Here is a 17,964-nt window from a genome sequence, read left to right as displayed (position 1 = left end):
TTTGCTCTATTTTAAAGAAAAAACAAAACAAAACAATATCTCAGAGACCCTTCCCTTCAGTAGTGCTATTGGGCTTCCAGAATCCTTCTCTATGTAAATATTATTTAATTGATAATTAAAGAAAGAATATTACTTCATGTTATATGAGTAAATACCCATAAGTGTTATCTAGATAAGCAGGTGATAATTTATCATTACTGATGCTCATCTCTAGTTTAAAAGAAGAAAATTATAGTTTAATTAAATTAGATTTTGTATGTGATACCAGATATCGAAATGTGTACATTTCAAAATGGAGTATATACAGAACAAGAATGACCAGTGTTGTATCGTCACTCACAAGCCTTGCTCACCCTTGCATTTTACTAGATGTACATAATTTGGCTGCATTGAAACTGCTGAAACTGCTGCACCTTATACTTGACTCCATTTCCCTAGGTCCTGTTCATTTTCCTCTGGAACATGTTTATGATCCGCCTTCGTATCTGCTTGGTCTTCACACTATAGACAATGGGATTAAGTACAGTGGGGAGTAACAGATAGATATTGGCCATGAGTGTGTGGACTACTGGTGACAAATGCTTTCCAAATCTGTGGATCATGGTGACACCAATGAAAGGAATGTAGAAGAGGAGCACAGCACAGATGTGAGAGAGGCAGGTGTTGAGGGCTTTGAGCCTTTCATCTCTGGAAGCAATGCCCAGCACAGTCTTTAGGATGAGCACATAAGAAAAGAGAATGATGAGGGCATCGAGCCCCAATGTGAAGATGACTATGATGAGTCCACAGAGACTGTTAATGCGGGTGCTGGCACAGGCTAGCCGCATTGCATCTTGGTGGAGACAGTATGAATGAGACAAGACATTGGAACGGCAAAAAGGTAGCCGCTTTATAAGGAAGGGAACAGGGAAGACTACACAGACTGCCCGGATGAGGACAGCTATTCCAATCTTTCCAATGATGCCAAGGGTGAGGACAGAAGCATAGCCTAATGGGTCTCGGATGGCCACAAATCTGTCAAAGGCCATGGACACTAAAACTCCTGATTCTACCACTCCAAATCCATGGATGAAAAACATCTGTGTAATACACACATCAAAGGGAATCTCAGGGGCATTAAACCAGAAGATGCTCAACATGGAGGGCAAGGTGGACATGGAGAGACTAACATCAGTGAGAGCCAAGATGGAGAGGAAGTAGTACATAGGCTCATGGAGACTCTCATCTACCTTGATGACAACCAAAATGGCACCATTTCCCAGGAGAGTTAGTGTGTAGAGAAATCCCAGGGGAAAGGCCATCCATGCATTTTTATCTGGCATCCCAGGGGTACCTATTAAAATGAAACTGTGATGGTTGGCCTGTGATGCATTTGAGTTCATTGTCATGTTGTTACTGTTGGGGGAAACTGGACTCTCCCACTTGGCTTGTAGCTCCTAAATTGAAAATATATTTTCATAGAAGATAGGTAAATGATTTTATGAATATAGAAGAGAAACAGTGGCGGGGGGCAGTTATGTTGAAAACAGAGTCTAGGAGGTTTTTGTATCACTTTGTCCCTTTGCTTCCTAGATAATCACATAAGATGAAGCAGCAGCACCCAAGGGCTTAATAGTGTAAAGCATTTTGCTAAATAATAAAAAAACCCACTAAACTCACACCACTACTACCACACAAATACCTACACACAATTCCACTGCCATCACAAGCCCGTATTCATACAAATCTGTGTGTATATTCACACACATATAGTCTTATATGCTCACGTATATACAGTATACATATATGTGTGTGTATTTTTCCACATGCCTTTGCATCTGTGTAACTGTATTTATAGTGGCCAACATTTGTAAATAACACATTAGTGATAAAACTCTTCAAATTAATATTTAATCTTCATAAATTTTAATAATTTATAATTTTCCATAACCTCATTTAATTTTTTAAATTTTTTTTAAATTTTATTTTTTCAGTGTTCCAAGATTCATTGCATAACTTCCTTTTAAAGTAGCAAGGAACCCGTAATAAAGGTGGCCCAGAAAGAACCACACATAGGATATGAGAGTAGCCACTTACAGGATTTTTAATTTGAGAGTCACCTAATGTACCAGAAACTTGAGGTCATTCTTAAAACCTCTTCCTTCATCAAACCAACGTTTAACCAATTTCACACTTGCCTCCAAAACATGAAATAAGTATCCCCTCTCTGTCTTTTGTACAGTCAATACATAGTATAACCCGTTTCTCCCAGGCTCCCTGATTATCCTCCATCGTGTAGTGCCCATGCCAGTAATTCTTCATTCTGAAGCCTGAATAAACTTTTTGGATTTGGAGTATGTTATTCATCACAAGCAAAGGCTCCTTTAAGGGCTTATATTGTACCTAGAACAGAGTCTCAAATCCTTACCTTAGCTCTCAAGATAACAGCACAATTCAGCTTCTACTCTTATCTACTGCTCCCACACCAATTCACATCCTATCTCTCCCCTTTGGTCTCTTCAGTCCAGCCAGATTTGCAGTGTTTAAGTGCCTGGATCGCACTGAGATACTTTCTGATACAGGATTTCCACATATTTTTTTTACACCTTTCTTCACCTCTCAAACAGTTCCTCTTTGCCTATCAAAGCCTTTCTGTCCTTCCCAAGTAACCCTTTTCCAAGTTCTCAGAGTGATTTAAGAGTCCTTAAGTCATAACTATGTTGTTTTCACATTCTGGGCTTTTCTTTCTCCTAAGTGGAAATAGTTAAATATTGCATGAGTATTTGTTTAATACCCACCTTGCCTGCTAGAAGTTAAACTCCCCGAAAGAAAGGAATAGTTGTATGCTCATCACTTAATAGACCACATATTAGGCATATATTAGTATCTGCTTAAATGAAGGAATAAAATAATATGTGTTGTTGTGTTAATGTGTTAAATGAAGGAATGAAAAAATAAATTAATTAATGTGGGTGATTGAATATCATTTTTTTTTTCAGAAGTCTTACAAATTCTCAATCTCCTCCCTGATCTTTTGCATGTGGGTTGGGAATCATTAACCAATAGAAAAATCTTTTTCTAAAATAACACAGATGAAAAAAAAAAAAAACCTTAAATGAGGAGCCTTTGAAAGATATCATGGTGTCTTTGTTCTCTCCTTGGTGCCTCTTATGGGAAAGGAGAAAGAAAAATCTCAAGAACTTGCCATATGCACATGACCAGGTAGGCTTCTCTGCTCCTTCCTCCTGTGTTGCTGTTAGTTGAGGAATTGCTGTTTGGGAGACAGCACTATAAAAAAGTTTTGTCTTGTTTTGTTTTGTTTTGTTTTCAGATTCTGATCTCTTGGACATCAAGGAATCCTTGAGAGATAGTGTGGTCCACTTACAGCACTATGAAAAAGTTTTGTTTTCTTTTGTTTTGTTTTTTTTCAGATTCTGATCTGAAGAGATTCTGATCTCTTGGACATCGAGGAATCCTTGAGAGATAGTGTGGTCCACTTACAAAGGTTGTGTTATGTGCTGCAAACAAACTCCAGGTCTCTCTCACAATATATTAGAATGCTCAGACCTAAACAAAGCACTTTGCGTTGTCTGTCTAACCCTTTAGCTGCTCCTTGAGGAAGGGGCTTTTTAAATTCTTTCCATGTTAAGGGAGAGTCCTTCACATGTTTGGGTCTGCTGATCCCTCATCTCAGGCAATTCTGATGGTTTTCACTTGGGAAGAACCAGTTCACTCATTCCACATGGATGTTTTTCTGGGAAAGACTTGAAAAATCTTTGATATTGTTGAAGTCCTCAGGGCCTGTAGAAGCACAGTTGTTCTATGGAAATAATGATTCTTGTTTTCCCGATTGTTTCCAGTGCTTTTGACTGTTTTTCTTTATCCAAATGTGTTTTACCTCATCTTCTTTTTTCCTCATTCCTATCTCTACTCTCCTTTCTCTTTTTCATTGTCTCTAACGTTCAGCACCCTCTTTTTCTAGCCCCCAGTTCCTGTATTTCCATCTGATCTTCTTTTCATTCTTTCCATGCACTAGGTTCTCCCCTGCGGTATATGTCTTCTTCTCTCCCTAATAACAACATGTATACTTATTTTTTCCACCTTTTCTTACTTAGACTCTTGTCATCTGCTCTTATCATTTCCCTCACTAGAATTTCAATGATGATCTAATGAAATAATGTACATAAATAATTCCACACAGTGCTTGCCATGTAGAAGGCATGTAAAAATATTTTAAGATTAATTTATTACCTGTATCAACCTCTGTGCTTCAGTTCAGAATTAATCTGGCTTCCTTCCTTTTACTGAGGTTAGCAAACAGAACTCTTATGAAGACTTCTCAAACCTCTGGGGGTGTCTGGAACTATCACAACTCTGTAACAATTTCACAACTCCTCTGAAAACATCCCTCAGGGGTATTGTTAGCCTCTGGGCTATTCTGTCATGATTTCCTTAAGGATTCCAAACCCTTCCTTCATCTGTCAAACTGTCCCTTCTTTTGCCAACAAATCTCAAAATTTTTTTCATTTTATTTGCACTCTGTCAGCCAAGTTTGAAGAAGAAACTTCTTCTCTCTTACACACACACACATTCATATTATATTAAAAAAACTTGTATATGTAATAAATATATATTAAATATGTAAATAAATATAAATATATAAAAAACAATTTGCCTCATGTTGAACCACTAAATAAGTTCTAGGATTCCAGCCGGATGTTGATCCAGGTCTTCTAACTCCAAAACCAGTCTCAGTTTCAATGATGACATAGTGTTGTGATTTACCCTGAAATAGGGCTGGGAGTCTACTGTTGTTCTGGAATGGAGAGAAGGGTTGCCTGACTCTTCATCAGAAACATAGAGAACAAAGTTCTCTGAATTTGTTGTATTCTTTGATTTCCTGAGATGTTATTTAAATCTATTAAATATAACTTCTTTAATTTGTTTTAATGAATTTTTCTGTAATGATACTTTTTCGTTGTTGAGGTAATTCTCTAAATTATAGAAACAGCTAGTTATTCCATCAATGTGTGCTTTTGTGTGTTGGGTCCTTAAATTATCCACAGACCCTATCCATCATCTCTTCATGCCCCTTTTGATCTCATTTATTTTCCTTCATAGGCATATTTACATATAACAGCAGAAAACGAAAGCCAGATATAAATAATTCTTATGATGATGCTTTTTTCCCAGGCACATTAGAGAATGTATTATAGAAGTTTGTTTTATTGTATTTTTTATTTTATTGCATTTTTGATTTCTAAACCCATTTCTTTCCCAATATGTTTTACAACCTATAGGAGACCACCTATTCAAAAAACATTAAGAACCAGTGCTTTATGATAAGTGTTTCTGTATATTATTATATAAGAGTTTGTGACTATGTTTAGAAATCCATGACTGTCTATATATTTATTAGTTTTACATGATCCTACATGTGATATGTGTGTATGTATAATTTCTATAGAGAGTTTTTATTCTTTTTAAACTATCTTTAAGCATCCCAAACCATTAAGGGTAAGGAGTTAAAAGACAAAGTAAGTCTTTGCCCTTAAGGATTTTCAAGTTTGTGAGAGTGCTAATGCTTTCCAATCTCTTACAAGTACTTTTATAAACAGAAATACACACACACAAAGTGCTTGGTGCAAACTTTCTGAGTCTTTTAACTGGTGACTTAACTCCTCTGAGGACATTATGATTTGCCTCATTCATATCTATAGAAACTGATGCTGCTTGTAGCCTAACCTCTTCCAGATGGACTTCCAGATTATCCTAACAATCAGAATTTCCTCTTATCTGGAACTCTACATTATCAAGGATCTGCCTTTCCAGATACAAAATGGCAAAGTTTAGCAGAAAGAGTAGAGTCTTTGAAGTCTGATATACCTTGCTTAAAACCAGGTTTAATTTTCAGCTGTTTGATCTTAGAGAAAGTCATGAAACCTCCTATTCATTCAACATTCCCTTGTCATCTGTTATAAAGGACTTCTGGTTAAGTCCGGCTAGTCCTTAATGTCACCATCTGAGTTTACACAGCCCAGTGTGCTAGAGGAAATCACGCAACCATGTTGACTCATACCAAATAGCTCACATAACTCCTTCTGTGCTTTCGAGTATACTTAATGACTCTTCTCCTACTCCCTTACATTTTACCCAAATCCTTATTCTTTGTTGCTGACTTCACTTCCTACTTCATTAAGAAAATTGAAACAATCAGAAAACAATATCCAGTGCCCTAAATTACATTTACTCGCCTAACCAGGAGAGTCAAATGTATGCTAATTTCTCGGTTACCTTATATAAGTTAGACGAAATATTCATGCTCTTTCCTAAAGCCAATTCTTCCAATTTTGCACTATATTTTTCCCGTGTCTCCTCAAGAACAACATTGCAACAATTTTTTTTTTATCACTCTTCCTTACCATAAAGTTTTTACCCTCTACTTGGCTATTTATATCAGCTTCAGACATAATGTCGTGTTTTCCATCAGAAAAAGGTGTTTCTGCCATAGCTGCAGGTAAGGACACCATTCTCTCACCCTTGCCTTTTTTTTTTTTTTTTTTTTTTGCTGAGTAGTTTTACCAGGTTGGAGTCTACTAAAAACCAACAGCAGTACTGCCAGGGTGCAGCCTCAACTTGAGGTGGAGAGAAAAGGCAAAAAAAGAGCCTTTGTAGCTAAAACAGGCAAACTTCTTAGGAATTAAACACAACTTCCGTAGTTTCAGTTTGCAGTTAGGGCTCCAGAGAGAAATTCAACAGTGAGAACCTGGAAATTGTTGTCATGGAAGGGCTCAGTAGCTTTGTATGCACCACTGGCTTTCTAAGAAACTACAAACATGTTGGTGAAACCTAAGAAAACCTGCTAGAAAGTAAAAGTAATTGGGTATTTGAGAATTAATTGAATAAGCATGCTTCCCGTATAACATGCAGATCAATCACCGAAGTGTTTCCGGCTTAAGGTGTATTGGCATGTCACCAGGATGGGCAGACACATGGGCAACTCCTAGAAGTCAGGCTGATAAATGAAATAAAAGTAATCTGAGAAGACATATCAGTGGCTGTACTTAGCAAGAGAGATTTCTTGTGGGAATGTGAATGCCACAGTTTAAATTGACAAGTTACTAAAGGTTAACACAAAGAAAAGAATAACAAAAACACAGCAACCCTTTAAAAGACAATTAAGAACCTAGGGTGGCTATGCTATAATATTTAAGACATTTAACTTTCAAAAACAAAACAAAACAAAACAAAAAAACCTCTGAGACTTTCAAAGAAATAGGAAAGCTTGAACCAAAATAAAGAAAAACAGTAATTAATAGAATCTGACTCCTAAAGGACCCACATGTTGATTTTAGCAGACAAATGATTCAGAAAAATCAAATGCCTTCAAAGAATTAAAGAAAATTGTGTTCAAGTAATTAAAGAAAATACAAATGGTAAATTATTGAATGAATAAGGGAACTCCATATAGGAAAGGAAACCATAGGAAAGAAAGAAAAGAATTTTAAAAATTATAATAAACTGAAGTTAAAAAAAATCAATACATAGATTCAGCAGAGTTGAGGAAGGGGAAGGAAAAATCTGTGAACTTGAAGACAAATAGAGAAGTCTCAAGTTCAAATAATATAGAGAAAAAATATTGAAGCAAAACAGAGTCTCAGATATTTGTGGGGCAACATTGACAATCCAACCTATGTATATTGGTAGGTCCAGAAAAAGAGAGCAAAATAACAGAATCAATATTTGAAGATACACAATGTTAAAAACTTTATATATTTAACAACTAAAAATTCACACGTCCAAGAAACTCAAGAAACCTTAATTAGAATAAATATAAAGATATTAACACATAGAAACATCATAATCTAACTACCAAAAACCCAAGACTGATAATGGCAGAAGAAAATGACTAATCAAGTTACAGGCTAAAAAGCTTGAAATAATTCCTGACTTTTTATCAGGGGAAAAAAAAAAAAATGGAGGCTGGAAAGCAGTCAAATGGCATATTCAAAGTTCTGGGGGAAAAAAAAGGCAGTCAACCCTTAAAACAGTACAATAAAAATCTTTAACATGATAGAAGACAATAAAGGAGAAAAGAACCAAAAAAGACTGAATCATATAAAAAACAAATATCAATACAACAAATGTAAATCTAACCAAATCAGTAGTTACATTAAACTGGAATCCTGGGGCACCTGGGTGGTTCAGTGGGTTAAGCCGCTGCCTTCGGCTCAGGTCATGATCTCAGAGTCCTGGGATCGAGCCCCGCATCGGGCTCTCTGCTCAGCAGGGAGCCTGCTTCCTCCTCTCTCTCTGCCTGCCTCTCTGCCTGCTTGTGATCTCTCTGTCAAATAAATAAATAAAATCTTTAAAAAAAAAAAAAACAAAAAAAAAAAACTGGAATCCTAATGCATTGGTGATGTGAGTATAAAATGGGTCATCCACAAACAGCTGGGCATTTTCTTCCAAATTAGAGAAACACCTACCATACTACCCAGTATTTCCTTTTCTAGGCATCTGCCCAAACATGTCCATACAAGGACTATATGCTAATGTTTGTAACAACATTTTTCATAATAGTCAAAAGTGGTAAACAACCCGAATGTATTTCAACTACCAAATGAGTAGATAAATATATTTTACTTATACAATGACATACTACTCAGGAAGGAAAAGGAACAAGCTATAACTATATTTAGCAATATGTGTAAAACTCAAAACATTATGTTAACTGGGAGAAGCCAGACACAAAAGACAATATATTTTATGATTCCACTTATATGAAATTTCTAGTAAAGGCAAACTATAAAAATAGAGAGCATATCTCTGATTTCTTGGAGCTGAAGACAAACCCTGGGCTGACCTCAAACCACCATCAAGGAGTCTTTTTATGTAATGGAAATTTTAAGACTGTTTTGGGATAATAGCTTCACAATTATATAAATTTACTAAAACTCATCAAATTGTATCCTTAAAATGGATCAATTCTATGATTTATAAATCATACCATAACAAAGTAAAACAAATAAAAGAGCAAATTTAAAAAAAATCATAAGGAGATTATTGCTCTATTCTACAAGAGGTCATGGTAACCTTGCTGGCATGATAGAAGTGAAGATGAAGGGAATTTGAAGTATGTGAAATATATTTTGGTTTGGACTCAATAGTCCTTGGTAAGGGATTAAATATAAAGGAGAAAGTATGAAAAGATCTGGAATTTTTGTTTGGGCAACTGGGTGGATTGTGGTATGGCTAGTGTGATTTATTAAAATTAACTATGAGCACATAAAAAGAAGTTTTGTTTTTGTTTTACATTATTCACTACACTGAATACTTTCCTTAAAAGAAAAGTATTTCCTTTTCCTTCCTTAAAAGGAAATTTTAAATTTCCTATTTGATATCCACATGGAATGATCAAGTAGGAATTGGTCTGGAGCTCAAGACAGAATTCAGGCCTGAAGATATGCTTTTGAGGGTAATTGAAATATAGAGAGATTAAATCAATAGGATTTGATAATATCATTCAGTGAGAGTGGGATTAAAGAATAGGGCAAAAAAACAAGTCAGTGGCACGCTAACATTTAGTGATGTAGGAGGAAGATAAGCCATTAAAGGATATTGAAGAGTGGAAATTAAAACAGGAGGAAAATGTGGTGTCACCAAAAAAAAAAAAAAAAAAAGAAAGAAAGAAAAAGAAAAATCAGTAATAAAAGTAACTTAATATGGAGGCAATTTTCCACTGTTCTGAATCCTGCTGAAAGGAGAGTAGGGTGAGGAATATTCTCTGGGTTTAACAATAAGCGGGCTGTTGAAGACACCTGCAAAGATGCTTTCAGTGGTATGGGAAAAAACTCTCACTAGAGTGAACTGCAAATAGGATGGGAAGTACATGGAAACAGAGACTACAGACCACAGCACTGAAAGGCTTTACTGGGAAGCTGAGGAAGGAATGAGAGAATCCCAACTAGAACGCATGTGTATTCATGAATGAGCTTTTATTTTACATTTTATCTTTTTTTCTTTCTTGCTGGCTTTTTTTTTTTTTCTTTGTTCCTTCCTTCCTCTCTTCCTCTCTCTCTCTCTCTTTTAGAGACAATGTTAAAGATTAGGCACTAAAGTATACTTGCATTTTGGTATAGCTAGTGAGGTACCACCATTCACACAGGACTGAGGTGAAGTCTGTATTTGGATGGTTGCCATCCCAGGTTTGAATTAGGGAAAACTAGGTCCTCTGAGATCAAGACAAAGAAGACCAAAATGCCCAGAAGCCTTAGTCATTATAGCTGTTGGCCCTGGGGACATCTCCAGGAATTGATTCTTTGCCTCTAGAGGATCACTTCAGAGGGAATTCTGGATTAGGATGCTGCTGGTTTTAAATCTCTGGCTGTACTGCTATGGGGGCCAGCATCAGAAATGACTCTCATCTCCCAGACTAGGCTTTGGGTGAGTTGGGAGACAGACTGAGGCCCAGGTAGTGCTTTCTCTGAGGATGCTTTCACAGAATGGAGGGGACTGTAGTTATGGAGAAATATCTTTTATCTTTATCTTCATAGAGAAATATTTAGAGGTTAGGACAGAATGGTGGGCATGGAGGAAATCTGGTCTGTTAAGCCCAGTGTGTTGTTTGGTCCTGGCTTTGAATTTGATGACAGAAGTTGTCCCTGTAGCTAAAAGCTTATCATCTCCTATAGGACTAAATAGAACCTCATAGGATAATGTTTGGAGCACCTGGATTTAAGTTTTATTTTTGGGATTTTAGTCAAGTTAATTAACTTCTCTGACTCTTGTTTTACTCATGCATACTGGCAACAGTTCTTTTCTCATAAGAAATTTTTTTTTTTAGTCATTAGAAGAGATAGTATATGTAAGGAGCTAAAAACAGAGGCTGGAGCATAAATAAGCATTTAATAAATATTAGATTTTTTTATTATTAAAGGAGTAAGATAATTTAAAATGCCTGCCTATTATCTTTTGCATTCTCTACATCATCATATAAAATGATTGCTCATGATTTCTATATATCTATAAAGAGCCTAGAATCCTCAGTTGCAGAAAGAATTTTTTCAGCAAGATTTTTCCATTTCCTTTACATTTTTTCATTAAAATAGAAATAACAATTTGAACTGTACATATGAAAAATTCATTGGTGAGTTTGTTATTCTACTAAAGGCTAATTAGAGAAACTGAAGCCTGCAAATTTTTGTCCTTCCCTCAGTCCTAGCTCAAGGAAAACAGCAAATATATTCCTTCCCCAAGTGAAAGACTAGTGCATGGCTCCTGCAAAGGACAAATCCAAGGGGCTAGAACTGTGCTTCAGCCTGTAGCTCAGACACTTTAATAAAGAGTATATTATGTTCAGTCCTGTCCTTCAGAGAATAGCTCTTCCACTTGGCTGCCTGGGTGGAAAAGAGCATTGAACTGTAGTTCCACAGTGATAGAAAAGAAAGACTTCTGTTGTCTATCTTCTTCTCCACCTCCAGCCCCACATATGCTTCATGAGCTGCAGAAGCTCCTGACCTTTTGCTGTGAGGAAAGTTTAGGTTTGATTCTGTCCCTGGTCTGTCACTGGTATTGACAGAGACAGAGTTAGGCTGAGTCCAGCTGGGCATACAAGCTGGACATATTGACCCTTCTGTAAAACATGTTGTCATTCAACCCCAGGCATACATTTCACTCCTGTTTCTGCTCTTGTTTTTCATATGTTCTTTGATAAGGAAAGAAGTTGCTCCTTTGGTCCTTTGATTACCATGGTGTGCCTAGTACGTAATAGGCATTTGACAAATATGAAGCCATTAATCAATAAATTAATTAAACATGAAAAGCTCTTTTTGTGTTCTTTAGATCTTAAGGAATCAAGAGCCTAGTTTGGGGGTGCTTGTGTAGTTCAGTTGGTTAAAGGTCTGAGGTCATGATCTCAGGTTTGTGAGATCAAGCCTCATGTGGGGCTCCACTCTTGGTGTGGAACCTATTTAAAATTCTCTCTCTCCCTCTGACTCTCCCTCTCCATTCCCTGTTCTCTCATTTAAAAAAAATAAATAAATAAAAGAGCCTAGTTTGTAATCCTCCTCTTGAATTCTGGAAGGACTGTGCTGGTCTTTGGGATTGAGCTCCTCAGATGGTCAGTGTGGTGTTGCTTTTAGGGTTCTGGTGCCTCAGAATCAATTATCCTTATTATTATTATTTTTTTAAAGATTTTATTTATTTATTTGACAGACAGAGATCACAAGTAGGCAGAGAGGCAGGCAGAGAGAGAGGAGGAAGCAGGCTCCCTGCAGAGCAGAGAGGCTGATGCGGGGCTCAATCCCAGGACCCTGGGACCATGACCTGAGCTGAAGGCAGAGGCTTTAACCCACTGAGCCACCCAGGCGCACCTCCTTATTATTTTCTTCCTCTTATTGGTAGTCACTACTCATGACCCCTACTAGCATATCACTCTTTCATCTCTGGTTTATCTAGCACCTGCTTCCAATATATCCTTTATGTAAGCATTCACAGTTAAGTGCAGAATCACTGAGCACAGATCCATAGAATTTCCCATCTTGAACACTGCAACAGTCATTATCTGCAAGCCACAGATTTTCAGTGTTGGGCTAAACTGGCTGAGGGATGGAGAGATTTAGGTAATATAGAAGTTGATCAAAATATATAACTAATATATGGGTAGGTAGATAAACTTATCAGCATATTAATAGATTCCATGGCTTATAAACATCTTGAGGGATAGTTTTCACAGTTAACCAAACATTACAAAATTTATAGATAGCAGATGAACACTGATTACAGCTACCCTTTATTGAGTGTTGATTCTCTGCCTGGTGCTCATCTAAATGCCCTATTGATCTTTTCAGTGATCTTTAACTATCCCATGGTAGATACTATTATTTTCATTTTAATTTTAAAGAGATAAGGAATAAAGCAGAGATTATTAAGTAACTTGTTCAAGGTCACAGAGTCAGGATTTACACCTAGGTGATCCATTTCCAGAGTCTTTAATTTTAAAGCTATTTTCTTCTTTGAGTTTCCAGAAAAGAGGCAAAGACAGAGAAAAGTATGTAGAGACACATGTTATGCAGTGTATAGGTAAGAGGCCCACAAATCCATTGGATCTAAGATTTGTCAAGAGGTCACCTAGAATGTTGATATTCTTTAAATCTGTAGTCTGCAGGACCAATTTTTCAAATTTCAGTAGAACTTTCTACAATGATGGAAACTTTCCATGTTTGTACTACACAATTCAAGAGTAACTAACCATATGAAGTTACTGAACACCTGAAAAGTGGCTAGTGCAACTAAGGTACTGATGTTTATTTAGTTTAATTTAAATGTAAATAGGCACAAATATCTAGTGGCTACAATATTGGACAGTGTAGAACTAGACCACTGACTTACAAGAAACTTGGAGTAACTCTGCCTGGTCTCTATCCATGCATCCAGAGCTCTCTGCCCCTTGCGTTTTGTCCAGTGACTTTTCTCCTTGTTGTGACCCAGGCTCCTATTCCATTTTCTCTAACATGGGTCCTGAGATGCTTTTCAATAATATACAAATTCACTTAATTTTTATGCAGAACTGTGTGTGCGTGTGTGTGTGTGTGTGTGTGTGAACATTCTTATTTGGGAGACTCTCTATCAGATTCTCCTAAGAATCATAACTCAAACAATGTTAAGAGCCATGATAGTCATTTTCCTTTCCTTTAACCCAACCCCTTATCAATTGTGGCTAGACAGGCCCAAAAAGTGTTTAGCTCAGATGCATATTTGGATGTATCTTCTTGAAGATAATAGCAAATAATTGAAATAGAAGAGATCTGTGTGGCACCAAGATTTTAATATTGATCTTTGTCACTGCAAGTGTTAGGTGTTAATGTCTAGAATGGCCCACAGGTCTATCTAGGCTTTACTCAGAGTAGGAAATGCAGATTCTGTTGACTCAAGATGGAGTTTACTAGAACAGCCTCACAGCAGTATGGAATGCAGAGAAGGAGAAGTCTCTATGGAGGGACAGGGAAACCACCTGCTGTAAGTTCAGGTCATTTTAGTACCCACACACTCCCAGGAATGCAGAAGGTTAGAATTTTACAGTCCTTAAAGAGTATCTTTCTTCCTCTGTCCCACATCATGCAGGTGGAAAAACTGAGACCTACTGAGCATAATGTCTAAATCACCACAATTTAAGATCACAGTCAAGATACAGACACATACACACATCTGCCTATCTGTGTTTATGATCAACCCTTGGTCACATTTGTGCTTGCTAACATTTCCTTTCTGGTTATTGGCATCAGTGTTAATTACCCACATAAATGTATAATATAAAATTCTTCCTTAGCAAGGAAGCAAGTCAGCTAACTCTTTAATGTTTCTGGATGAAACGCCTGGATGCAGGTGTTGATTGAAGTTTTTTTTTCTTTTTTGTTTCTCCTAAGTATATTTTAGCATATAGTGGTCACTGATTTATTGCCTCATGGGGTAGGACAATCAGTTTTTATATCAGATTGTGAACATAAAGGTATTAGAATAATATTGAAGTCACTCCTTCTTACGGCTATTGTCTCAAAACATACTGCCACTGATTCTAACTGCAGCTGTTTGACTTAACAAATTATTCTCTTTCTGCCCAGTCAGACTTTCATTCCACTATGTCACCGTTCAACCAAACTAATGATAACCACCAGAACTTCACCTTGACTGGCATTCCGGGAATGCCAGAGAAAGACTTCTGGATGGCCTTGCCCCTCTGCCTTCTTTACAGTACCATGTTCTTAGGTAACGTCATCATCCTTGTTGTCATCAAGGTTGAGCAAAGTCTCCATGAACCTATGTATTATTTTCTAGCTATGCTAGCTGCCACTGACCTCAGCCTTTCCCTATCTTCCATGCCCACCATGATTAGTGTTCACTGGTTCAACTGGCGCTCAATAACCCTTGATGCCTGCCTGTGTCACTCAGATGTTCTTTATCCATACCTTCGGGGGAGTGGAATCAGGTGTTCTGGTTGCCATGGCCTTTGATTGCTTTGTGGCTATCCGCTTCCCTTTGCACTATGCTACCATTCTCACTCATGGAGTCATCAGCAAGATTGGAGCAATAGTCCTGCTACGAAGTGTGGGTGCAGTGCTCCCTGTGCCTTTTCTCATCAAAAGACTACCTTTCTGCCACTCCAATATCCTTTCCCATGCATACTGCCTCCATCAGGATGCCATGAGGCTTGCCTGTGCTGACACCCGTGTCAATAGCATCTATGGCCTGCTGGCTGTGATCTTCATCATTGTACTAGATGCCTTGATCCTTTTAATTTCTAACTTTCTAATTCTCCAGGCAGTACTGGGCATTGCTTCTCGAGAAGAGAGGCTCAAGGCTCTCAACACCTGCTTCTCTCATATCTGTGCAGTATTGCTCTTCTATGTGCCTCTCATTGGCATTTGTCACCAATAGTGCACACTCTCATGGCCAGTGTCTATCTGCTGCTCCCTCCCGTGCTCAATCCTGTTGTATACAGTGTTAGGACCAAGCAGATCCGGCAGCGGATTGTTCGGGTGTTCTGTGGGGACAGGATTGGTCCTTAATGGCATCTATGAATTCCATGTGGATGCAATCAAGACAAGGAAGAGTATCAAATGTAGCACTGTCCAATAGAGTTTCCTGCAGTGAAGGAAATATTCTAAATCACTGTTGTTTAATGTGGTAACCACTAGCCACACATAACTATTGAACACTTTAAACTTTGATAGTACAACCAAGGAACTGAACATTTAAATTTTACTTTATTTCAATTAATTGAAATATAAATTTAAATAGTCACATGTAGCTAGAAGATACTGTATTGAATAGTATAAATCTAATGGGTTATAATATACCTTTGCATAATGGTTTTGATGAAAGCAATAATTTATCTTAGGTAGCTTGATAGATATGAATTCTCCTTAAAATGGTATATAACAGCTTATCAACATTTTTTTAAGTTTTATTTCTTTAAGTTTTCTCTACTTCCTTGTGGGGACTAAACTTACAACCCCAAGATCAAGAGTCACACATGCTTGCAACTGAGCCAGCTAGGGGCCTCACAGCTTATCGACATTTATATACAATAAAATTCACTGTCTCTGGTATATGGCTCTAATCAACTTTTGACAAATGCATAAAACCAGGTAATCACCAGTGACATCAAAATATAGAAAAACTACATCAAAATTCCTTCTTGTTACCCCTTTGTATCCATACTCAGTCCCTGGCAAGCACTCACTTGTTCTCCATGTCTATAATTCTTTTTTTTGAGTGTCATGGACCCTGCAGTATGTAGTCTCCCATGTCTGGCTTCTTAGTATAATGCATGTGAGATTCATTCATGTTATGGTATGTATTGGTAGTTTATTCTTTTTTACTACTGAACACTATTCCATTGTATGTCATTAACATTTTTTTCCAAGAAAAATCCGCAGATTGTTTTTGCTCTATTATAGTCATTCTGGGATTCAATGCTGAACATAGGCCATTTCTGTTCTTTTGCCTTTTGTGTTTATTTATATGTTCTTTGAGTATTTTTTAATAAAAATAAAGTGTGTATGTGCAACAGGCTGGAAGCAAGAGAGAAAAAGAATAAAAAGAAAACGGCAGGTAAATCATGAGAGCATAGTGAACTTAATGAACTGGAATAGGAACTCCTATATATATGTTAGATTTTAATTTCAACTTCATTTTTGTTCAGAAAGCTTTTCTGACATGCCTTTCTTTACTTATGTTACAGTTTCTCATACTGTACCATAATTTACCAATAGTATATCTCCCCTGCTAGTCTATATACTTTATAAGAACAGGGATCCTTTTAACTTTATTTTAGTCTTTCCCAAGTACTTAATGTAGTTCAGAACATATGATGGATGTTCAATATATAATTTTTTTGAATTCATGAATGAGTGAAAACTGTACTTTATCAAGATTGATTTCATGTTTCCAAACTTCTTTGTTCATTTAATATTAGTAAGTCTCATTTGAAATTACCAGCGTCATTAATTTTTGCCGGTGGGAACCAGTGGAAGGGGGTGGTATTTACATATAAATATGAACATTACTTACTGTGTAACTTTATGGAATTAATTAATCTCTCCAGATACTTGTTGGGATAAATATCTTCACGAGTGTGCCCAATAAAGTATGAGTATGGACCAGAAAATGTTTCAAGGAGGATTAAAAAGTCAGGGATTATTATATGTGGTCAGAATTATTAATTCACAGCCTACTATGCAGAGGTAAATTCTGGTCGGAATGAGGCTTAAACCAGATGTAGACATGCAGCTGGGAAGCAAGCAATCTGTAGAATGGATAGATGAGGATCATATATTACAACTACATTTTTTTTAATTTTATTTTTTATAAACATATAATATATTTTTATCCCCAGGGGTACAGGTCTGTGAATCGCCAAGTTTACACGCTTCACAGCACTCACCATAGACAACTACATTTTTTGAAGATACAGTGCAAACAGTTGACTATAGGAGGCAGAATAGCATAGAGTAAGAACTTAAGAGTAAGCTAGACATGGACTTGAATGCCAACTCTAACTTGCTAACTTTTAGTTGGGTAATATTCAAAAGCTCTCTGAGTTTCAATTTCCTCATTTGTGAAACAATGGAGAATACTTAACCTGTAAACTTGGTAATGAATAAAAACAACAACGCACTTGAAGGGTAGAGTGCACTTTTTAGCATATATTGTGACTTCATCAAGTGCTAGCTTAATTATGCTTAAAAGGGTGGGTGGGCTGCGAATGTGACTCAGTGACTGGGTTGGCTTCTTAGGAGGGACTGCTGGGTAAGAGGAGAGACATGGGAATGGCCAGGGTACAATGAAGCCTGTTGGAAAGAGTACATCTTGGAGCAGAGAACAGAAGGAAAACTTATCTGCACTCTTGGGATCCTGCTCTGACATTCGGGGAGCCTCCCTGGCTGAAACTCTATAGCCTAAGGCAGGGTAAAGAGGAATGGTTGT

At 37.0% G+C, this 17,964-nt stretch overlaps 1 protein-coding gene and 1 pseudogene across 1 annotated transcript; one reads left to right on the top strand and one right to left on the bottom strand.

Annotated features, from left to right (window-relative positions):
• Positions 1-434: 434 nt before the first annotated feature.
• Positions 435-1,388, bottom strand: LOC111159530 (olfactory receptor 51H1-like). The gene has a single exon (XM_022522054.1). It carries the CDS (start codon positions 1,386-1,388, stop codon positions 435-437), a length of 954 nt encoding a protein of 317 aa, XP_022377762.1.
• Positions 1,389-14,615: 13,227 nt separating this feature from the next.
• Positions 14,616-15,542, top strand: LOC111159326 (annotated as a pseudogene).
• The last annotated feature ends 2,422 nt before the right edge of the window (positions 15,543-17,964 follow it).

This window comes from Enhydra lutris, unplaced genomic scaffold (genome assembly GCF_002288905.1).
Source record: "Enhydra lutris kenyoni isolate GAN:26980312 unplaced genomic scaffold, ASM228890v2 scaffoldscaffold68, whole genome shotgun sequence".
In the NCBI taxonomy this organism is placed as follows: domain Eukaryota; kingdom Metazoa; phylum Chordata; class Mammalia; order Carnivora; family Mustelidae; genus Enhydra; species Enhydra lutris.
This window is presented reverse-complemented; position numbering and strand designations above follow the sequence as displayed.